Source organism: Colossoma macropomum, unplaced genomic scaffold, assembly GCF_904425465.1.
Source record: "Colossoma macropomum unplaced genomic scaffold, Colossoma_macropomum, whole genome shotgun sequence".
Taxonomy (NCBI): Eukaryota; Metazoa; Chordata; class Actinopteri; order Characiformes; family Serrasalmidae; genus Colossoma; species Colossoma macropomum.
The window spans coordinates 11,550,621-11,574,674 of record NW_023494802.1 but is presented as its reverse complement, the minus strand read 5'-3'; the positions used below and the strand labels follow the sequence as shown (position 1 = coordinate 11,574,674).

The window sequence follows — 24,054 nt, the reverse complement described above, 5'->3', positions numbered from 1 at the left end:
AGATGCCAGAATTTAGACGTATCGAGATGCATCAAGAATTGCACCTCGGCACCCTGAATCCAAACTGTATCGAATTGAGGAGCCAAGAGATTCCTTGCCTTAACTTATAACAAAAAAATATTAGTTTTCTTCACCAGTCTCTTTACCTCCTTCTTCCATCACTTCAGTCCTCTAATGTCTGCACATGTCCTAGAGATGTTTAGCTTTGTTTGAGCCATTATTTACTCAAGCAAACACAGCGGAATTTTTTAGAGGAAGTGTTGGAGCTGGCATGGCGGAGCAGCAGGTCCGCCTTTTTTGTGCTTGGTCTGATATATAAGCAGGGCGAGGGCTGCTATCTGCTCCACAGCCCTGCTTTGTATTATCACAGGGCTTGTCACGCAGTGATGAATGATGGCGTGAAGCCTCAGATAGCGTAAGTGCCCTGCAAGGCGGCAGGCAGCCAGTGCAGCACCGGCAGCATTGCAGCCCCCCAGTGGCCAGAGCAAGGGCCTACACATCCTGCCCACCCAAACTCCACCCCCCAGTGTCAGAAAAATAATGTTTTATGAAAGTAGCGCAAGTAAGTGAGGGGGCCATAGAGCAGAGAGAGTTGGTGTGTTTAAATATATGCTAGCACAAAAGTAGGCTCAGAACGCTTTCCTCTGAACTGTGAAAGTGCCCACCCACTCAGCCTGAAGTTAATTTACTGTTTTATTAACATACATTTTCTCCCTCTCCCTTGGCTACCTTAAAGCAGGGCTTTGTGTACAGTGTGTAATCACCAGTCTCGATAGTCAGATTTAAAGGGTTTTTAATAGCAATCTGAGTGTAGCAGGCAGGAAAGGGCGTGCTACGGAGTTTCCTGTCACCTTTGCTTTTACGGAGCGCACAGAGGAAGCTGGTTTTGCTGAGTTGTTGCATATTTATAGCCTGAGCGCAAGTGTGTGCAGTATAGCTGAGCCTCCTTGTCAGTTTGAGTTAGAAGCATTCCCCTGCATATTCTCTCATTAATCTGAATATTTGAGTAGGCCCGGTGATTGCTTGTTTTTTCTGTTGTGGTTTTCTTATTATATAAGGTTCAAGTAGACAGGATGTGGGCTGTCTTACATTTGCTTCTGCGGTTGTTTTGTGTGTGAGAGTGTCATCGTTGCCTGTCACTGCTTTCGCGTCAGTTCATGTTTGTGTGATACTGTCAACTACTAAATTTATACTCCGGTCTTTCCTCCGCAGTGTAGTAGGTCAGCCTTAGCAAAAGGTCAAGTAGACTGATTTCACAAGCCTGCTGTGAATTTATGCCTGTGTTAGATGGAACTGAGTGTAGCGGCGCGCCTGATACTTACACAGCCGTTTCTTTGAAAGCTCCAGCTGTCGTGTGTTTGAAGTGCGCTGTTATGCATGACATCATCTTTTTGTAAACAATTGTATGATCTTAACCAGTTTTTCAGCCTCCAAAAATTATTGTTTAAGTAGGAAGTATGCTCGAATCACAATGGCCTCTTCAGTTCTTTCCATGGTCTCCTCTTCTTTTTTCTTTTTTCCTTTTTTTTTTCTTTTTTTTCTTTTTTTTCTTTTTTTTTTTTTACAATAGTGTACTGTTGAGTTGGGAGAGAAAGGGAAGGGAGTGTGAAGCAGAAAGCAGGGAAAAGAGCCAGCTCTCTGGAACAATTTCTGACAGAAAGAAGCCTGTTGTTTCAGCAGAGTGCGCGCCTGGCGATTTGGTAACCCTCTCCCCCTCTCCCCCTCCTCCCTTCCTCCCTCTAGCGCTCCCCCCTCTCAACCCCGCCTCCCCTCTGCCCGGTCGCCTAGCAACCCAGGACTGGAGCAATCGTGGCAGGGCCAGAGCGATTCAGAGAGCAGATTGGTGGATGATTTATTAGCTGGGCTCAGAGAGCAGCGAGCCCAGGCAGCTGAAATGGAGCCTTAAAGTGGAGCCGACATGCAGAGCGCAGAGCACGAGAGAGAGAGAGAGAGTGATAGAGCAAGTAGAGCACGTAGCCTCCCGCCTGTAGCGCAGACAGGCAAGCAGTGTAAATATTACAGTAGGGGAAACATAATTAGGGTGACACAGTCAGGGCAGCAACACACGCAGCTCTGGCAGGTGTAATTGATTTTTGGCCCACCGGTCGGGATCCTAGACCCTAGATAATGATGGCAGGCTCAGATCCCCCTCCCCGGTGCCGACGTGTGTTAATGTGTTAAACAACATTCTGAGGGACGGACCTGTGACCCTCCGCCGCTGCTTTAGGGCCTAATTACCAGACGGGAACATCAGATCCACAAACCTAGATAAGCAGTTTGTCCTGCTCTGAATGGTCAGGGCACAGGAGCAAGGTACCAGGGGGACCACCATAGTGACACACATACAGGACCGCCCCAGCAGTTTATTACTGCTGATTCGTCTTTATATCCGATACCTGTTTTGACTGCTTTGTAATTACAGGAACTACTATCCTATATGACATAGCAAAAAAGCTAAAAAAATGTTCGTGTAATTTATCAACACGTTACTCTTAGTTCTCATGCCTTTTATACAAACAAGGTGCTACATTTCAGATTTCAGAATATAAAATAAATCAAAATCACTGGTCGTGTTCACTGCTCCACCTACTGGTTAATCCGCCACACCTCCTGCCACATGAAAGTACATGAAATGTTAAGTTTCAGTAAGTCCTCTTTTTTGTAGTGGAGTCAGAGCTTGGTGATCTGTTTCTTCTCTTATAAAAGCCCAAGCAAGGAAAAAGCAGATTTGATAGAGCTTGTATTTTTAATTTGCTGGATTAGAGTTTTCATTATCTTGAAGAGATGCAATTTACTGTAAGTTTTAAGAGCACTTTCAAGAGAAAATCTTGTAAAGAGTGCCATTTGGAACAAAAAATGCCCCCTCCACTCTCTGCCACAGATTGTTCTTTTAAAAGCCATGTGTAAACACTTCCCTGGTTACATAACCAGCACAGACTGTACGCACTGAAGGGAAGAGAAACTCCATGTCTGGTTTTACTAGTAGCTTGTCTCCTTTTACCCATGGCCAAGACCTTTCTCCTCACACAGCTCTCAGCCTTTTTCCTCTCTCGGGCTGTCTGGTATGGAAGCTTGTGCCTTAAATGCTCTGAATACATTTAATGAAACTATGCGGTCACCTTCTGTAGAGGCTCCTCCAGAAGAGTTGGTGTACTAATGAGAAGGGCAGACTTGGAGGTGTTATATGTAACTGTGTGGTTAACACACACAGAGACACACACACAGAGGCAGCCCTAGCGGGCTGAATGCGTTCAGAGCATGCTTGAGTGACAGAGGTGCCACGAGCCACCATGCAGCGCAGAACTCCACTCCAGGTTTTCCACACTGCTGCGGACCAGAGGCTCTCTAGCAGAAAGATCACATGTAAAGCCTTCCCCTTTGTAGTGGAGGAGCAGAGAGTGACAAGCTATTTCTTGCTTGTAAAAAAGCGTCGCACCTTTGGAGACTTTGTGGATTTGCACCTCAAATTTTCCTCTACCTGCGAGTGGACCTAGTGTTTTGGACCGTGTTCGGAGTGGACTTCCCTGGGTTTTTGGTGGAGTTACTTGGTGGCAGCCGTTGGCTGAGATTACTGTGGAGCGGAGCTCGCCTCTGGAACAAGAAAGTAAATCTGCTGGTTGTCTGGTTCGTTGGTTATGAATGTTTTCTGCCTCCGCTTTTTATGGCTCATAGTCTGGGGCTCTTAAAGGAGTAGAAATGCATTTAAACCGCTGTGAATACTGTTTTGTTTTTCTCAAGTCTTTGTATATACAGTAACTGCAGTTCATTAGCTAGCTGTTTTAGTTCCACCAGTTAGTTATTTTCCATGAAGTCGACGTTTCATAAGCATGCTTGTTTGTGTGGTATTTTAAGATTTATGTGCTTGCCTGTATAAATGTACGCATGATGCTCTAGTTGGGTTCCCTGGTAGTTACTTTATGTAAGCGAACGTTTTGTAATTCTTGCACTTTTCACAGGAATTAAGCTCCTGTTTGAAGTGTAAGCATGAGAAATGCTCGATCAGGAGAGTCATGTTGTGATTCTCCGTAACTTATTGAAGTTCAGTTTCTGCTTTGAACTTCAGCTTCATATGGCTCCACTATGCAGTTTGTGCAGTTGAACTCGATTATAGATGAAACTGCGTTCAGGTTTGCACTTTATTGTGGATTAATCTCAGCTCTGGCTCCTGGTTTTGTGGTGATTTCTTCCTATTTTCTGACAGTAGCGTGGCCATGCTAACATTCAGCACTGAAACCAGAGACAGCAGAGGTATCTAGATGGCTATCAAAACATTTTCTTCCCCTTTTTTTCTGCAGCTTTAAAGCACCCAGGGTTTAAAAGAGCTTCGTGTTCTTGTGGTGAGATTTTGTAACTGATGAAAAATTGTGATTTAAATCTCTTTTTTGTGTGCTTTTTCAAAACAGAAGCGGTTCATAAAAGGGCTGAGGCAATATGGCAAGAACTTCTTCAGGATTCGGAAAGAGCTGCTACCAAACAAGGAAACGGTAAGTCATGTTCTCTCCATTGTAAGTGTTTTTCCTTCTCAGTCCTGGGCATAAAAGAAGCCCCCCCCCCTCCAATTCTTTTTTTTTCTATGCATATCTAGAGAACGAACACTTTGTGAAAGTACATCTTAACAGTGTGCATGCTCAACCTGGGGCAGTGTAAGAGATGATAGACACAAGTAGCTCACAGATGGACATGGTGCATGAATATTAGATTTAACAGTAAGCATATTAGGCTCTTGGATAGCTTCCCGAGGACACTGAGCACACTGTTTTAAACCAAAACAAAACGCAGATTGTTTATGCAGTGCTTTTGAAGGAAGCTCTCTCTATCCCTGTGCCTCGTAACTGACAGCATTAAATATGTAATACTGTACTTTTTTTTTATTAACTTCCTCTTTTTTGTTGTTGTCTCTATGAAGTTACCCTCACAGTTTCAGTGACATAGAGAAGAGTGACATATTAAGGAAATACTTAAAATTATTAAAATAATCCCAAGTTCACAAAAAAGGCTTTCTCATCATACTTCAGATTTTTATGTCAACTTTGTATTTTATGCCTGTCTCATAGACGTTTAGTATATTATTAGTGCACCACCATAATATGGCATTAAAATATTTTTATATTTTGCATGTTGCTAACAGCTGTCTGTAGTCATTGTTCCCTCACACTTATTTCCAGAAGAAGTCATATAGCGTTTGCTGATCTTTCCAACTCGCACTGTATTTTTTTCTTGCCGAAGTTGCACTGTTTAATGTTTTATCACCCACACCCCAGAAAAATATGGCACAAATGTAGAGAGCACAACACAATGCACAAAGCCTTTAATTTACCAGAGATTACAGTAGATCTAGACATAGCATTATTTAACCTGAGGAATGTGAGTGCAGTGTTTTGACTGACAGCATAATCAGCATTAACCCCACTGATCTATATCATAGCATACTGTTTTTTGCATGTTATTCTAACTGACGCACTAAGACAGACACACAATCCTATAATCTCAAGTTTGATATACTGCTTTGGTAAATTTAAGCTGTTGTGGTACAAGCAAAGATTTAATTTGAATTTCTTTTTAATTGTTGTGAATATAGTCAGTTCTTTGTTACAGTCATTCATTAAGATCACAGAAATAGTACATGTACAGTCTTGTAATCTGCTTTTTAGGTCACTTTCAGTAGCCACTGACATCATGTAGAGTTCAAAAGAAAAATACAGTTTTTATTAGCCCTGTGGCATAGTTTGAGAGAAATCCATATTGGCTGTGACTTAAACAGTGTTTGTCATTTAAAGGTCAGCTGTTAGCATTGTCGGTCTTAGTATCTTGTTGGATCTATTGTAACTCAAGCGACGACTAAAAGCTCACTTACAAAATGCCCCGTAGTCTATTGATTGAGCAGGAAGATTAGTCATTAAAGAAAATCCTGGGAAAAAAGGAGGCAGTGCTGAGGCTTGTCTCCTACATCATATTGTTACCTTGTTTAGTCTCCTGGTTGACATACAATTCCTCTGTGAAATAATAATACAAAAAAAGTTCTTATGTTAATCATCAGTGAACAGCTGTCTGACCTCTTGCATGAACTCGCTGGGTCAAATTCAGCGCAAATAAAGATTAACCAAGTGAATGTTTACACAACCAAATATGTGTTTGACTAGAGTAGCAGTTCACCTTCATGATCAGATTCATTACTCATTACTCCTGTGTTTACTCACTGTATGTGGCAGAAAGAAAGAGATTGTCCAATGAATAAAGACTCTGATAATCCTACATTTAGTTTTTATCAGAAAGTCATTAAGCAAATATGTGGCGTTGACATTAGTATTGTAAATGGCCAAAGTGTGTCTAAACGACATATTGTTAGTGCACTGACAAGGTGTACAAAAACAAAAATAATACCTATTAATAATGTCTGTCTAATCTATTTATTACAATACATTTAAAAAAAAATCATACTGCAGTTACCTCTTGTCATTGTTAATGTTGTTGTTGTTCAACTTGTTTCCCCCACAACTGAATAACTGAAAATGAATGAACTAGTCTGTAATAATATGTAGAAGAGAATAAGATGAGCGTAAGAATAATGGAGTGTGAGAGAGAGATGGTGTCACAGGAGTCTTATTGAAGTAGAGGGTCGCGAGGTTAGTTCAATACAGACACTAAGGAAAAAGGCTGTGTTCTCTTGAAGCTAAAAAGCCCTTCTTTGCTTAAGCTCGAACTTGCTTTGGTGCCGAAAGCCAGTCCTCTGTGTGAGTGCCAGTCAATACCCTGAGGAAAGCTCGATTTATTTTCTCAATAGTCTTTCTCTGTCTTCTTCACTTGCTTTTCTCTACTCTCCCTACTCTTGCCCATCTTTCCCAGCTGTTTCTATGCAGTGCCTTTGGTGAAACAGCTCGTCTCTGTCGGTCCCGGTTTCCTGGGCCACAGTCTCGTATGACTGTTGTGTTAACTTACTGAGGAGCTTGTTAAAGTCTTGGGCCTACAGCCAGGGCTATAGAGGGCGATGCGGTGCAGTTTGTCTGTGTCTGCCTCTCCCCTCAGCTCTTATTAGCTGAGTTTCTCATAAACAACCAGTGCCAAGGGTAAGCACCCACCGCTGTGCAAACACACCAGGCCTGACTAGCTCTCAGGAATGCTTTATATGAAGGCAAATAAAAGGGGAAGCTGGGGAAGTGGGTGTGTCGCCTGACCGTCTCTGCTCTTTTCACTGCCACCATTTCCTCCACTTGAAAGACAACGTCATGGAATAATTTGTGTACTGGCACTAGAAATGTTCCTAAACATCCCTAGCATGCTTAGTCTACAGATAGCAGATAATTTCTTTTGCCTTTTTTTCCTGTCCCTTGAGGTCTTGCAGGGAATAGACGCGCTCTCAGCCACTGCATTACTCAACTTTCACTCAGCTTGTATTGATTTAGCTCTGGACGATATTACCACACATCGGCTTTTGATTAGGGAATGACACCACAGTGTGTCTTATCACATTTGTTGAATTACTCTTTTAAAGTTGCTTATTAATAATAAGGCCAACTTTGAGTTTGAAGTTAATGCTGAATCACTAGCCTGTATTCCCTGCTGCATCAGACATTGAAGGTGGGTACATTGCTCCTGGTGAAAATCTATAGTAGACACATTTTTACGTTTTGGTGCTTTTTGCCTGAAGCTGTCTACTCAAACCTCCTCAAGCCATAGCCCCGCTTTTGATTGTGCTTAGATACCCGCTGTTAAGGAGAAAGAGTGCGGCATAATTGGTTCAGTCAAATCCGAGGTTGTTAAGGTACACCTGCAGGAAGAAAGAGAGAGAAAGGCTGAGATAGGAGTCAAAAGCAGGGTTTTTTGTTTGTTTTTTTGGGTCCTGGTCAGAAAACCAGACATGGCATAGAGCAGATCCAGCTATGTGTCAGTGTTGGATGCTGGTGTTTCAGGGAGCATCCAGCCGCATGAGCAGGCAGCTCTTGCCCTCAAGCTCTGTAATTTTCAAGATGGGCAAGATGATAGAAGTGTTTTTTGCTCAACCTTGTAGCAGATGTTTGCCCTGGTGCGATCTGTACACATGTCAGATTGAATTCATTGTTGCGTCGTCACCCCTGCAGCCAGGGCCCTGGAGAAGCGCGTGATTATGGGTACTAGGGGTTGGGCACTAATTAAAATGGCTAAAACTGGAGGCCTGCTCAGTTAGCAGCAGCTGTATGGTACTTGACAGAATAGCTTGCTTGTTTTGGTAGTTCATGTCGTTGTTTATGGAAACATTGAAAATGTGATTAGTCTGAGGATCTTTGGCCATTTTTATGGTTTTGAATTTTATTCGATGGGATGAAAACCCGTCCTTTCCTGTGAGGATTTTAAAGAACAAATACATGACATACAGTACTGAGGGTCCTATTACAGTTCTTCTTTTGTATCTTCCGTGTATATCTCTTGTTTTTTTAATGTGGTTTTGTGAACATAGCTGTGGTTGTTCAAGTTGATCTTTGGGATTAGAGTGATCAACCCCCACCGAAAAGTCGTGCTGTAGCCGTGTATTTGCCTCTATTGGCAAAACCGCTTACAGCAGGGAAACACAACTGCTGATTCTTGTGCTTGTGCATCTTTGACCTGTGAAAGCAGAGCTTATTCATTCTTTTCCAACAGAAACCGGCGGCACAGCAGGGATTCGCTGTCTATTTAACATCCTTTCACTCCCTGCTCCACCGGCCAAGGCCACTGTAGCGCTCATTTTTCTCTCGCCTTTGCTTGGTTTAACCACAAAGGTGGGTGTCCATATTTCAATGGAACCAGTTTTCACAGTGTAGTACCGAGTTTTGCTTTGTCGACCTTGGGGCAAGGTTAGAGTAATACATGCCCTGCCTGCAGATGTCTGCTCTCATTGTAAATTTTCATAGCTTTTTATAAACTGCTTAACACATCGATTCTATTTGCATCAATTCTCACCAGTATTTTTTTCCTTCTCCTGACTCTAAACGATTAAGACAAAAGCTTAGGCTTTTTAAATAAAGAGAGAGGATGAAATATGAAAGTAAGTTCAAATAAAGGGAGCAGCTGATGGGTTAATTTGCTCTCAAACTGCTCAATTTGAATAACAGTTTAAATTTACAGTATATACAGTAAGATGTTCCATAGAGGCTGTCTTGCGGCAGATGAAGGTACAGTCTAACTTTGAGCCAGAATCTGTAGTTCAGTATGCCGGTGTATCTGGCAGTGTAAGAGTGCAAGTCGGGATTTCTTTTTGGCTGATTCTGCCATTAAGGCTAGAATTACATTCCGGCCTCTGCCCCCTCCTCCCTCTCCTACCCTTCTTTTCCATGGGCACACTTTGCCCTGCATAGAAGGGACGGGATAGCACAGTTCAGACTCATGGATGTTTACAACTGCAGATCAACTGCTTGCACCCAGTGACCACATGTTCTTTTAGCCTCAAACACATTTGGCTTAACTGAGCGTACACTCCGGAGACATTTTCTCTGTGCAAGGTTGATTGTCCATTGTTATCTTCCATTTTCTCTTTCTCACTCCCTTTGGTGCTCTCCCCCTCACTGCCCTCCCCTTGCATTCTCTCTTGCTCTCCTTGCCTTGCGTTTGCCAGCTACAGCCTTAACCGTTTGGCGCCCTGTCAAAGCAGGGGCCTTTTGTGGCTTCATCACAAATCTGCCAGGAAAAACAGAAACCATCTGTTCAAGCCTGGGCCTGAGCACGGATGAGTGTATAAATACAGGAGTTTAGCCTTCACGCCCGTACTGCACACATACACACATACACACACATGACTAGAGGGTCCAGCAAATGGCCCAATTCCCCCTAACCCTCCACCAGAGCGGTTTCTAAATCACAATGAAAAAGGCATGATCTATTGGAAATTGCACTTCACACATACGCACACAACTGTGCACTCGCACACACCCACATGGCTGCACATCAACACTTTCTTGAGGCGAAAACAGGATGGGGAAAAAAAAAAATCTCTTAGAGCAGTGATAGGAGGTAAGCCCCTTCCTTGTCAGATAATCCACCCCCCAAGAAATATCCTGCAGATGGAAGCATTCTGAAAAGTCCTATAATTCCAAGCTTATGTTGTCAGTATCTCTTGCTCACCAGCATACACAGTTTTTTATTGCTGAACACTGCATGAGGAAATGGAAAAAATGCTACAGATACAATTGCCTTTGCATATTTACCAGTTTTCATGTTTTATTGGGGTTTGTGTTTACTGTGATTTTGTGTAAAGGAATTTTAAGCACTTGCTTAATAATAATGTTTATTATTGCTACTGTTTGCGTACATATTTTGACCAACTAGTCCATCAGTCCACGTTTATTTGATATAGATTAATTCATACTGAGGTTGCATTCCTTATCCCATCACAGAAGAGCAGCAAGTGTTTTAATAATTGATGTATCTGGCTACTGCTTTTTTCCTTTCTTTAAATTGTTATATATTGATTTAAACACATTTTTGACTCCATTGAGTTTTACTATCTCAATCAACCTTTACTTGAAAAAAGTTACATGTGCCAAAATATAAAGAATATTAAATATAAAAAGATCAGTGCCACAGAATACCAAGATAAAACTTTTAGATGTCACCAGAATGTTTAAATTAGATTTAAACAGTAGATTTTGAGTAATTATAAAATTATAAAGCTGTAAAGTCTTAAATTTTGCAGTGGTCATTTTTGCCACTGTTTTTTGACAGTTACACAAACGAATGGAACAAATAACTACAAACTGTTTCAGGTGGTCATGCACCACTGTTAAACAGTCTTCCTAGAAGACTTCTGTGGAAAGTGAAAGGTCGTACCGTGTGTCGCTTTCAGGGATGTAGCCTATACCATCTTTCAAATGTAATCAAATAACCCACTCATTAAATTATGTTGTTAGCTATGCAGGCAACATAACTAAAGAAATGACTTCCTAAGATTGTCATTGTTGTCGCAGCCCTGCTTACAAGTAAAACAAAGATAATAAATCAGATAAATAAGCATCCGTTTGACAGAGCAATCATAACTAAATAGGTATGCTGCCCTAATGTAGGTTAACAAAAATGTGTAAACATTCCATTAAAAAAGATGGACGCTCAGTTGGTTAAATATAAAAATAGGGTCACATTTTGCACATCAGAGCCAAAAGAGAGCAAAAAAAAATCAAAGACAGCAGGCATGATATCCTCAAGCATACTTCAAAATGTCTCCATGTACCATGAGAAAGTATGACATTTTGATGCTCATGAAAGTTGGAGGTGGGTTAGAAAAATCTGTTTCGCTCTCAACAAACCTTTTCTGGCACGCAGACAGGTTGGCTTTGTAATTCTTTCTGTCAATCTGTCTCTTTGACACTAACTCACAATGTGAACCCAGCTTCAGAGGGCTCACTGCAAACAGGAACTCGTGGGAGACATTTCCTCCCTCAGGTGTCATCTTTTATTTCACTTCACGGTAGGACATCTCCCTTTATAAAAGACTAATAACTTTCTCTTTTGCTCCTCCTACGTTTCGGTGCTGTGCCAGGAGAAATGTTTTATTTTTCTATCTATGCCGAACAAATCGGGATGGGGGCTTGTGGAAATGAATGGGCAACGGCAAAGAGGAAGAAAGATGAGAGGAGTAGAACTGGGGACTGCGGCTTAGCACAGCCTCTCCACGCTTCCACTCAAATCATATTTCCTCTCCCATCTCCACTCCCAGGCTTGAAAGGGGATTTTCTATAGGTCTCCATCGTGCAGTTATCACCAAAGGAAATTTGTCATCACCACAGATGATCCCCTCAAAACATTTCATCAGCCTGTTCAGTCTCATCCCCACTCCTCCATATATTGCCCGAGCAAGATCGTATTAAACACAGCGTTTTTAGTGTGCTTTTGAATGTCTGCTCTCTCCAGACTCTGTCACTTGTTTTGATAGCCTGCAAACTAAATTACTTTCAAATGACCACAGCGATTCCTTTCATACCAGAACATTCCTCATGTTATTGAACTGAACTTTGGAGAATTTTTCCAACATCTTTCAGAGTCAATGATTTAGGATCATAAAATGCTCGGTTAGTAAATGGCTAACATGATTTAGAGCTAAAATGACCTTTCTCCATCTTCTTTCATATTAAGTCTGGGCTTCAAGGCTCAAAGACCACAGCAGAAAGAGGCGGGGGGTAAGGAGAGGGAGAGCAGGGGTATGGTGCTGTGAACAGTCATTATGCTGTGAAGAAAGCCTGCTCTCTGTCCCGCCGAACAGTTTTGATCTGCACATTTCAATTAGATTTCACATCAGGACGCCTGCCATCTCTTGGCCCGCACCTGCGCCCTGTTTGGCCCGCCAAAGCCGACACACGCTCACGCCCCTCACCGTCACACAGCCCATTATTCTTCCCCATATCATATCAGACTGAAATTACCCAGAAGAGTGCCACTAATTGCATATTGTAAAGGTTTATCATGGAGTGTTAACATTAACCCGTTTTCATAGGCAGTGGAAACCGCACTGTCGCAGTAGCCACTTTGCACTGCGTTGTTTTTAAAGTGTGGTGAGAAGCTGAGGTGGGTGGAAATCTCAAAGTCAAAGAAGAGGATTTGTCGCACTTATGTTTCTCATTTGGCTAACGTCTAAACCACCCACAAGTAATTGATGTAATTGTGATAATTGATATTTCGCCTACTCGTGTCCTCCAGAGCGCTCAGGGAGGGGGTTGTGCGGACCGTTCCAGTGGTGGTGTGTCAATACAGAAGCATGAGGAAACATTTGCAGAAAACAGATGTGCTCCAAGGATATTCTCTAGCGACCAGCGGCAAAAAGCCCTAGAAGAGATTTTCTCTTGCGCCTCCGTTCTTACAACATAAGAACTTCACTTACTGTATGAGAACAATGTTTATCGGAGTCTAAGAAAGTCTGACCATTTCTATATTATTGTTAAACACAGCTAGACCTTGTAAATTCTTACATGCTGGTTCTTCTGTCATATTAAAAGATTAAAGATGATTTTATTTTAATGCACAAATGCCTTCACATTGAGTGCTACATAAAACCCTCCCATTTAGTCAGATACATTTTTGTAGCTGATTAAAAGCAGCCAAAGTCCTTAAGAAGCTGTTATATCCATGTGACTGAGCTCTGGTGTTTATTCATGACAGATATGGCAGCCTGTGTACTGTTTAAACTTCATCTGATAACAGTCCCTCCCTGTGTCAACCTGCTGCCGTTGTTGCTCATTTCTGTCTGAAATTGTTGTTGCAGTTTTTTACACTTCTGGTTTATCAGTCCATTTGCATCTTGTAATTCTTGCATACATCGCAGTTTGATTGTTTTACATTGTGTTACACTGATTAATCAAGTAATGCAGTGAAGTCGTTGCTGTAGCAGTTTAAAATATATGCAACAGATTTGTCTGGTTAAAGCATGAAATTAAATGAGGCTCTAGGATGATCCAGAGAAACTTGCATGTTTTTCCACTGCCTGCCAAAAGTAGTCTAAGTGTTAGCCGCAAAACTGCTAAAGTGTTGGTGAGAGCAGAATTTTAATGACCAATTTATGTCAAGAAGAACAGTCGAAGCTAAGAGTGAAAGCGATCAATACACATTAAAGACAAGCAAACCCAATTCAGGCTGACTTTAACAGACCCAGTCATACCCAATGGCTGACCTCCCCCATTAATCCTCTAAACATTAAAACATGTTAAAAGCTCCACAATTGGCATGCAACAGACTGCATGTCCTGAAATGAATAACCAGAAAGAGGATGAATGGTTATGGTTCTGTAGAATGTGTCTGTGGGAGATGAAGGAATTGCGAAAGGTAGAGAGGACCAATGCGAGGAACCGCCACAGGGAAACAATATAATTGCTCCTACTGCCAGATGACAGTTTTGGAGTATGTGTATTATTTTGAGTGTGGCCGGAAAGCACCAGTTAATTTGTGCAAGCTGCCTCAGCAAAGCATCTTCTGATCCATGATTGCATGTGTTAATGTTTCAGTAGGGTATTGATTTCCTGGCTGGCTTTTGTGTGCTGGATTTATACACCCTGCTCCCTGGCAAGCGCACCCTGAATGTTTGATTAAAGTTCAATTGACTCTTCCAGCGAAGGGGCTCGGAGCCGTTTCACTCCCTATTTGTAGCGCCAAAGCTCTCCCCGACATGTTCTTTTGTTCCCATTCAAGCGCCTGCCACCCAGGCAGCCACCAATGTACTGATCCTAATATCCCAGCATTCAGCAAGCTTCACTGCCTAATCCTGGGACAGACACGGCCGCAGCACAACAAGCTGGCTCGCTGCAAAACCCGGCATGGAGTGTCCCTCCCAGGCTCTGTGCTATTTCTTGCTTGCTAGCTGACCTCAGCACTGCACCTTTTTTGTCAGCCACCCTTTGAAAATAAGCTGCTGTTTGTGTGCTCTTATCAGTTTGACATTTGAGGGCTTAGTACAAACAATGGAGGAGCAAAAATGCAGCTAAGAGCCTTGTTTGTTTTGGACCAGTGGATCAGCACAAATCTGTTAACTCCTGATTTGTAACAGCAGTTCAGCAGCGGGTCATTGTTTGATAAGATAAAGAATGTAAAAACATTAACTGATTAAGAAATGTTAAATTATGTGTGGGAAAAAAAACTCCTTAGACTTACGACCATGTTTCTTGCTTCTCTGCCTTCAGGGAGAATTGATCACTTTTTACTATTACTGGAAGAAAACCCCAGAGGCTGCTAGCTCCCGAGCTCACCGCAGACACCGCAGGCAACCAGTCTTCCGCCGGATCAAGACCCGCACCGCCTCCACACCGGTCAACACTCCCTCCCGCCCTCCTTCCAGCGAGTTTTGTAAGTGCACTCGCCCTCTTTCGCCTACTGACAGAGCAAATTCTGCCATAGCCAAGCAGGATGTTTCTGTATCACCCTGGACTACTGCAGCTTTTTAGAACACAGATTGTATGAAGTAAACATGAAAAACCTCCCCTCTGATAATAAGCAGTAACAGGGGGAGAAGTCTGTTTGTATGCACTGTACACTTGTGTTTAAAGACCTGCTGATATTGTATTAATTAGTGCAGCGGTGATTGTGCCAAGGTGTTTAGCCGAGATGTCATTGTACAGTTGTTAACTCTGCCTCTCTCCTCCAGTGGACCTAAGCTCAGCCAGTGAGGATGACTTTGACAGTGAGGACAGCGAACAGGAGCTGAAGGGCTACGCCTGCCGCCACTGCTTCACCACCAGTAAGGCTACTGTGTTCACTGTGCTGTACTTCCATTTCCAGTCACTGCATTGCTGCATTCTGATCAGGCCAAGCCTGTAATCTTGCCCCATTTCTGTGTCGTCATTCTCTTCAGCCGTTATGAATGTGCTTTATTTACACAGTAAATAAACACTGTTTGCATTATAGTCACTTTTCCCCTCTTTGCTAAACAACTATTCAACTGACTTCAGTGAAATATGAGCTTTCCACTGTCAGCAGTTAGTCAGTCCCCAGGTGTAGTGATCACAGTATTAGGCTTTGGTACTAACACACAGAGACAGGTGGAGGCCGTACAACAGTGCTAGCATCATAGGCGCGTCAGGCCCATAATAATCCCCACAGCAGGCCTGTAATTACTCTCCGTTTGAGGGAGCCGTGCTACTCACCCACTCGCTCCACTGCCAGATGGACCTCAGAGGATGTCACTGCTAATTTCATCCAACCTGACAGTTACTCATTTGTTCTTTGCCTCATTAAACCCTCTGACTTGTTGGGTGCAGTTGGCACTTGCAGAGATCCCATATGGCGCAGTCTACGAGCGCCACCCGTTAATGTGGCACGGCAAGGCCAAGTGCACATGCACTGATGTCACAGTGTTTGATGTTGTGATGTGAGTCAGGGGCCAGGATAGTCTTCCCCTGTCACTGTCCTTGCACAGTCAGGGAAAGTAGAGCTCATCTTAAGCTGGAAATGTGTTTGCAGCCTCCAAGGACTGGCACCACGGGGGCCGTGAGAATATCCTGCTGTGCACCGACTGCCGCATCCATTTCAAGAAGTACGGTGAACTGCCCCCCATCGAGAAGCCTGTGGACCCGCCGCCGTTCATGTTCAAACCTGTCAAAGAGGAAGAGGATGGACTCGGCGGGAAGCATAGCATGAGGACTCGACGGAACCGTGGGCCGGTGAGTCTGCATCAAAAGGCTTTGATCTCAAGTTCACTACTGTAAATGCCCTTCCTTCCCTTTCTTTAATAATTCTAACACATGTTTTTCAGTCTGTGGATACTGAAATAGGAGGTGTTTTATTACTCCATTTTGTTTGGTGCAGATGTCGACGCTACGAAGTGGCCGGAAGAAGCAGACAGCCAGCCCAGATGGCAGAGCCTCACCAACCAATGAGGACCTGCGGTCAAGTGGCCGTACCTCCCCCAGTGCAGCCAGCACCTCCAGCACTGACAGCAAGACTGACTCAATGAAGAAACCCAGCAAGGTATGGCTGCGTTGCTCTTACCGTTTCAATTACAGCACACTGTACCACCCACACTGCATTAGCTCAATGTCTGCTTTAGCCTGTGTGTCACTGGAGCCTACGTTTGTCTTCTGTTACAACAGAAAATAAAAGAGGAGGCGCCATCGCCTATGAAGAGTGCCAAACGCCAGCGAGAGAAAGGATCCTCAGACACAGAGGAGCCAGAGAGGGCCAGCGCTAAGAAGTCAAAGACTCAAGTATGATTCCCTTACCTGTGTCCCTGTATCCCTAACCTTTACCAGTTGTAGACAAAGTGTATCAGTTACAGAGTCACTTGACTCTGCTAACCACACTTTAGGACACCTTTTACCAGTTTCATGAAGTCTCACTCTCATTTTGAATTAGCACCAGCTTATATAATTCGAAAGTCAACAACTTGCTATATTCAGCCTCTCTGGAGCTATGACATATGTCAAGCAGTAGCACTTTGTGCCACCCTGTGAGTGTGCACTGTTTTCTGACTAGAGGTTAATGCTGTGGAACAGACCATGGTGCTGTTTAACTGGTGCAGAGTAATCACTCGCTCAGAGGTCATCACCAGCAGTAGGGCTGTGGCTAAGTTTATTAACTCACTCTTCCCTTGTCTCTCAGGAACTGAGTCGACCTGACTCACCTTCGGAATGTGAGGGAGAGGGCGAGGGCGAGAGCTCAGATGGCCGCAGCGTAAACGATGAGGGCAGCAGCGACCCTAAGGACATTGACCAGGACAACCGCAGCTCCTCTCCCAGCATCCCCAGCCCGCGCGACAACGAGAGCGACTCAGACTCATCTGCGCAGCAGCAGGTCCTTCAGGGCCAGCATCCTCCTGTTATCCAGTGCCAGACGGGTGCACTGCCCCCAGCAGCCTCTTCTTCCACAGCCACAGCAACCACACCACCAACGTCAGGGGCCTCAGCGCTTCCCTCACAGGTGTCTCCGTCCATCCCCCCCACCTCCATGCCTCCTCAGCAGATACCTCCAGCAGGCCCGCTCTCTCATATCCAGTCTGGAGCGGCACTGCACCCTCAGAGGCTGCCCTCTCCTCACTCACCAATGCAGGGTATGCCTCAGCCCCCAGCGCCCCCCCAGACTGGCCCTCAGCCTCTGCAGCCTCCACTACATGGCCCAATGCCTCCCATGGGCCACCCTCTGCAGACGGGGCCCCATATGCCTCATCCTCATCCCTTACCTCCACAACCTTTCCCTCACGCTCAGTCTCAGGTCCCTCCGTCTCCCTTATCGGGCCAGGCACAAGCCTCATCCATGTCCCAGCAACAGCAGCCTCACACTCCTCCATCACAATCACAACAGTCCTCCTCACAGAGCAGTGGGCAGCCCCCTCGAGAGCAGCCCCTTCCCCCTGCACCCATGTCCATGCCCCACATCAAACCTCCACCCACAACCCCCATCCCACAGATGCAAAACCCTCAATCACACAAGCACCCCCCACACCTCTCTGCGCCTCCATTCCCACAGATGCCTTCCAACTTGCCCCCGCCTCCTGCCTTGAAACCCCTCAGCTCCCTGTCTACACACCACCCACCCTCAGCCCACCCACCTCCACTGCAGCCCATGCCGCAGCAGCTGCAGCCTCCGCCTGCACAGCCTCCAGTACTCACCCAGTCCCAAAACTTGCCTGCCGTAAGCAGCCATGCACCTCCTCCAGCTCCACCTCTGCCCCCCTCTGCCACCTCCTCGCACTCAGCTTCTTCTCAGCCAAACCTTCCCTCCTCATCCCTACATCCCAGGCAGCTCAGCCTCTATCCCGCCCTCCTCCGTTCCATCCTCTGCAGCGGGCCCCCTGGCTGGACTGCAGCAACCCCCCTCCTCCATCTCTATGCCCCTGCCTGCCTCAGTCAGCGCGCCCTGCCCAGGACCCTCCACTGTGCCGCCTGTGCAAATTAAAGAGGAACCTCTGGATGAAGCCGAGGAACCAGAGAGTCCCCCACCTCCACAGAGGAGTCCCTCACCAGAGCCCACCATCGTCAACACACCTAGCCACGCCAGCCAGTCCGCACGGTATGACATAGATTCTCACCTTCTACTCCCGAAGTTTAGACAAACAGAGAATCTGCAAGACTTTCTCTGAAGAGTTACTTTCCTGCAGAGTTTAATTCCAGCCTGCGTCCAATAAGCTGATACTTTAATACAGCTGGTCCAGCAGATGCGACAAATTGTGGTTGGAACAAGGCTTAGCAGGAAGGTAGCTCTCCAGGACCAGGGTTGGAGACACTGATGTAGCTGGTTATGCAGTACAATGTATTTCAATGCGTTTACATTAAAAAGCCACATTGAGAATGTCAGTTGCAGACTAAAATTTTAAGGTCCCATTTCTGAGCCTGTGTTAGCCTTGCTTTCAGCTCATAGCCACTCTGCAGTCATCAAGGCCAGGACAGGCCTGAGATTAATGACTGCATCATTAGAGTGAAAGGCTCCATCAGAACACGAATAGGTCTTGTTAGTTCTGTTGTGGAGCCGTCTCCTAAGTGCTGCAAACACACTGCCAGTGAATAGCAATGAGGCTACTAATGCACCCTGGGTGCAGCTCATTATGTTCCAGGCAGTGAAGAGACTGATTGAGTGGCTTTACCATAGAATAATGAGCTGATGTGCCAGAGGTTATTTATTTGTCATGAAGTAATTGCATCGCTTTTCAAATGGCCACAGAACCTCCACTGGGAAACATGACTTGCAGACTAGTTTACTTTTTCACTTAATGATCGTCATGCTAAATAAACCATAAGTATTTGCTCAGCGAAGTGATTTTTGATCATAGTTGTACTTGTTGACAGAATTTTTAGGTCAAGTCTAAGGTCTGCCCTCCTGCTGTTTCAGGTTCTACAAGTATTTGGACAGAGGCTACAACACGTGTGCAAGAACGGACTTCTACTTTACTCCACTGCCATCGTCCAAGCTGGCCAAGAAACGAGAGGAGGCGCTGGAGAAAGCGAAAAGAGAAGCTGAGCAGAGAGCACGGGAAGAGAAAGAGAAGGAGAGGGAACGTGAGAAGGAGAGGGAAAGGGAACGAGAACGGGAGAAGGAGGCAGAGAGAGCTGCTGTAGGTTTCGTTTTACAGATCTTTAGATATTTATGTACATTTGAACATGCCATTTTGCTTTGCAATTTACTTACATTGTGACGTAACTAACCAGAATCTCATCTGGATTTTACAGAAGGCTTCCAGTTCTTCTCATGAGAGTCGGATGGGAGACCCTCAGATGGCAGGACCGGCTCACATGCGGCCACCCTTCGACCCCCCTCCCACCACCATCGCTGCTGTGCCACCTTACATTGGGCCAGACACACCTGCCCTGCGCACACTCAGCGAGTATGCCCGGCCCCATGTTATGTCTCCCACCAACCGCAACCACCCGTTCTTCATGTCCCTCAACCCCACAGACCCCCTGCTGGCCTACCACATGCCTGGGCTGTACAACGCAGACCCTGGAATGCGCGAGCGTGAGCTGCGAGAACGAGAGATGCGTGAGAGGGAGATCCGTGAGAGGGAGCTGAGGGAGAGAATGAAGCCTGGCTTTGAGGTTAAACCCCCAGAGCTGGATAGCCTGCACCCCTCCACAAACCCCATGGAGCACTTTGCCCGACATGGGCCCATCGGTTTGCCGCCCATGGCTGGCCACCCTTTTGCTTCCTTCCATCCGGGCCTGAACCCACTGGAGAGGGAGCGTCTGGCGCTGGCTGGGCCCCAGCTGCGGCCAGAGATGACTTACCCAGAGCGCCTGGCAGCTGAGAGACTACATGCTGAAAGGATGGCCTCAGTGGCCAGCGACCCCATTGCCAGACTGCAAATGTTCAACGTGACACCACATCATCACCAGCACTCGCACATTCACTCTCACCTCCATCTACATCAGCAAGACCCACTGCACCAAGGTGAGGGAAAACCTCTGATTATACTACACCTCACCAGCCACTATATATAATATGTTGTATAATAAATTACGTAAAATATTACTTTTGATAGAATACATTTTGTGTAGTTATGTAGTTCACATGTGAGCTGAATAATATGCATGCTACAGCACGCATGGTGTATATTCTAATGTGATTAAGCTTGTGTTTAAATGTGAGTGGTAAGCATGCATTTGTATCTGTGTACTGTTATAATGCCTTTGTACCCTGACAAAAAGCTGCTGACATGGAGAAGGTGGTGGTGAATGTCTTGTGTGTCCCCCAGGTTCTGGGGCACACCCGCTAGTTGACCCACTGGCTGCAGGACCACACCTGGCCCGCTTTCCCTACCCACCTGGAGCCATCCCCAACCCTCTGCTCGGACAGCCTCCACACGAACACGAGATGCTCCGGCACCCTGTGTTTGGTACGTATCAAAGCATCCACTTAGTACAATTTCATTTACTCCTAATTTTTTCAGTTACAATGGCACAAATCCAGATAGTCTGTATTACGCAAACTTAACTAATAACGTATCTCTGCTTCTGTTGATATTGTAGGTACTCCATACCCTAGAGATTTGCCAGCAGGGTTGCCGCCTCCCATGTCAGCAGCACATCAGCTGCAGGCTATGCATGCACAGTCCGCAGAGCTGCAAAGACTGGCCATGGAGCAGCAGTGGCTTCACGGACACCACCACATGCACGGGGGCCCTCTGCCTGGACAGGAGGACTACTACAGGTCAGTCAGCCACACGTCATAACAGCTCTTACACAGCAAACTTTTGATGTACTATGATGAACAAAGTAGTTACATTTATAGATAAATGGTGTCATTATTATAATTTATTATTATTTTATTCATTATTATTAACCATAAACCTGTAATGGTTTTAGTGTAGCAGCAGTTTACGAAATGCGTATATCTGCTTATTGATCCTGACAACTGAGGACTGTAATGCATTTGTTTGACTCGTGCTGTTCTCTGTTCGTCCTACAGCCGGTTGAAGAAGGAGAGCGATAAGCAGCTGTGATCATTGGAGGGATGTGACATCGCAGAGGTCTGCAGGACACAGGAGGTCGCCCCAGAACAGTCACGGAAAGGAACTTGTGTGTCCTTGGAATATTTTTAGTTTGCAGAAGAACAGAAAAGTGACAAGGATTGTCTGAAGACCTTTTTTCTGTTGTCAGCTTTCTTTTCTATTATGGACATTTTTATTTTCTAAAGACATTGACTTCATTTTTGGTATATAGCGTTCAAGTAGTGACAACGTCCTCAAGACTGATTGTGACTTTCCTGCATGAACATCCTCTGAGAAGCTTCCCTGACGTTTTTGTAGGTGCTAGAATACCAGACACTTTGTCACTGTGCTTATTCAAAAAAGAGGAAGAGAACAGTTGGGCCATTATATCTGAAAAGTGCTATCTTAAATTCAATGTTTATTTTAATACATTGTAGGAGGTTTTCATAATTTTAAGAAAAGCTGCAGCATGGCGTTTTTTTGAGTCTGTAAATAGTATATATATATACATATTATTATTATTATTATTATTATAATTATTATTATTAGGTGTGGATTCCTAACCGAGTTGTTAGACCTCCGATATAATAGTTCTGAAGCATCATCCCTTGTTTCAGAGGGGACGAGATGGCATTATTTGAGCAGGTAGTCGTATCAGGTGGTTTGCGGTCCATAAAACAGGGTCGCTGGGAGAATGGTACCAGATTTTTATCCACACACACTTAAGGTTAATGCTCAAGTTGAGCTGCTTTTTGTCCTTTAGACTGTCAGCAACAAACAGACATACAAAAAAGTCCATTCATGATGTCATGACCATCTTCATTTCCTTTTACGGTTAGATTTAGAATGAGTTTTTGTTATGAGACACATGAAGGTAAGAGTAATGGCTCAAAGTTTGTGCGCGAGGGCTTACACCCAGATCCTTCTGAAAAGCCAAAATTGCACTGAATAACTTGGAAAAGATGAAATGTTGAACTCTAATTGGTTTTAAGTGAACTGACAGTGTGAATGAGAGCATTTTAACATATTTTTGTCTTGATTCTGTGTACCAAAGCAAAGAAGCTGAAGTTCATAATCTTTTATAAACGTGAATTGGGTTCAGATCTTTACGCGCAGCTTTGTGAAAGAATTTAAACAAAACTGATCCTGGTTGATAAAGGCTGGATATGGCCAGAGTTTTCCTCAGTCTCCAAGAATGCTTTTAAGGATTTTTTAAGTCACTAGGTGCTAATGGAAAAAGATGGCACTGCAGTCTAGCCCACCTCCACTACTCGAGTCACTTTTCCTCCAGTGTGCGAGGCTCCTTAGTCATTCTCACTGTGATAACTCGAAAGACATGGTTTTCAGCAGACAATGGATAAAGAGCTTTGAACAAGAGTTTGCGTATTCCTGTGTGCATGTTTGCAGTAGTGGAGATGAACATGTTACCACTGCAGCTTCTCTCTGCATTCCTGACACCCCATGATGCATGGCCTCCCTGGTCTCTCTGTCCCTGTCATGACGAGGCTGAGCGACAGCCATTGTGGACTGTTACGTGCAGTATTGGCTGTTTTTATGTCACACCAGTTTGAACCACCCACAATCCATCATGGCCATTTTTACATCTTTAAAGAATTCATTTTATGTCCATGAATACTGTCACTGCTGCAAGGTGGTTCGGTTTTCTGTTTTAATTTGAATAATACTTGATGAACAGTACTGTTTCAGATGATACCAGTTTTTCTTTTTTTATATAAAAAAGTAAATCCACATTCTTTTAAAGCTTGCACAAAAACCCATTTTGAAAGTACAAACCCAAACTCAATCATCAGCCCTTTTTTTTTAGTTGGACTCTACCATCTACCTGTCTCTGTCTGTATGATGTATACAATGTTCTGATTTTGTTTTCAGCATTTCCTCCTTTTTGTCCCCTTTTTTGTGTCTTAAACCTTTGATGTTGAGTGTTGTCAATGGTTTAGCTTCTTGTTTCAAAGCGGCAATAGCAGAATGTAAATTCTGACTGCTAAGATTTATATATACTGGTATCTTGAAGCTTATTGTATATATTAGTAGTCGCCATGGGATGACACAATGTAAACAAAAAGTAGAAATAATTAAAACGAAATTGTGAGTCCTGTGTTCTCCCCATTTGAGTATTTTGTAATTTTTTTGAAAAATTTGTGGAATTAAAATAAAACTAAGTTACACCACAAGGATACTTGATTTCTAGTTAATATCACTTTGTTATATGACATGGCAAAAGTAAATGTTCATGCTGACAAAATGTCTGTGTGTGTGTCTATAATTAGATTTGTTGTTTTCAATACTTTGAAATAATTGTTACTTTGTGCCAGCTAGTTTAAATCTCACTCTCCATTTGGTCAGAGTGGCTTTGGGTCAGAGAAATGGGTTCATCAGAAAATGCATCTTGTGTCTGGGCTCTTTATATTAAGATGATCCCTGTGCATCTTTGTCTTTTTTCCACTTCAGTAAGAGCTTCCTGGATATATCTAGGACTCGTTCTATGTGTAAAAATGCACCAACTCAAGATGGCATTGAAGGGAATTCCACTGACGTTTGCTACGTTTATATGCATAATTAAATCTTTAAGATGTGAACAAAGGTCTTCTGTGAAATGCTCCGAACGCCAGTGAAACGTTCGAAGTACCCAAGTCATAATCGGAACAGTGAACAGGAACTGCATATCCAAAGCCCCTCAATTCTCCCTCACTGAAAGT

The 24,054-nt window shown here is 44.2% G+C and overlaps 1 protein-coding gene across 1 annotated transcript in view; it reads left to right on the top strand.

Moving 5' to 3' along the window:
* rerea (arginine-glutamic acid dipeptide (RE) repeats a) overlaps positions 1 to 23,600 on the top strand; it is a 125,597-nt gene extending 101,997 nt beyond the window's left edge. Inside the window, 13 exon segments of the mRNA XM_036591767.1 lie at positions 4,404 to 4,484; positions 14,607 to 14,769; positions 15,068 to 15,160; positions 15,883 to 16,082; positions 16,228 to 16,389; positions 16,512 to 16,625; positions 17,020 to 18,126; positions 18,128 to 18,426; positions 19,243 to 19,465; positions 19,581 to 20,298; positions 20,603 to 20,743; positions 20,877 to 21,057; positions 21,316 to 23,600. Coding sequence (XP_036447660.1) covers positions 4,404 to 4,484; positions 14,607 to 14,769; positions 15,068 to 15,160; positions 15,883 to 16,082; positions 16,228 to 16,389; positions 16,512 to 16,625; positions 17,020 to 18,126; positions 18,128 to 18,426; positions 19,243 to 19,465; positions 19,581 to 20,298; positions 20,603 to 20,743; positions 20,877 to 21,057; positions 21,316 to 21,349 — 3,516 coding nt within the window. The 3' untranslated portion in view covers positions 21,350 to 23,600.
* Positions 23,601 to 24,054: the final 454 nt, after the last annotated feature.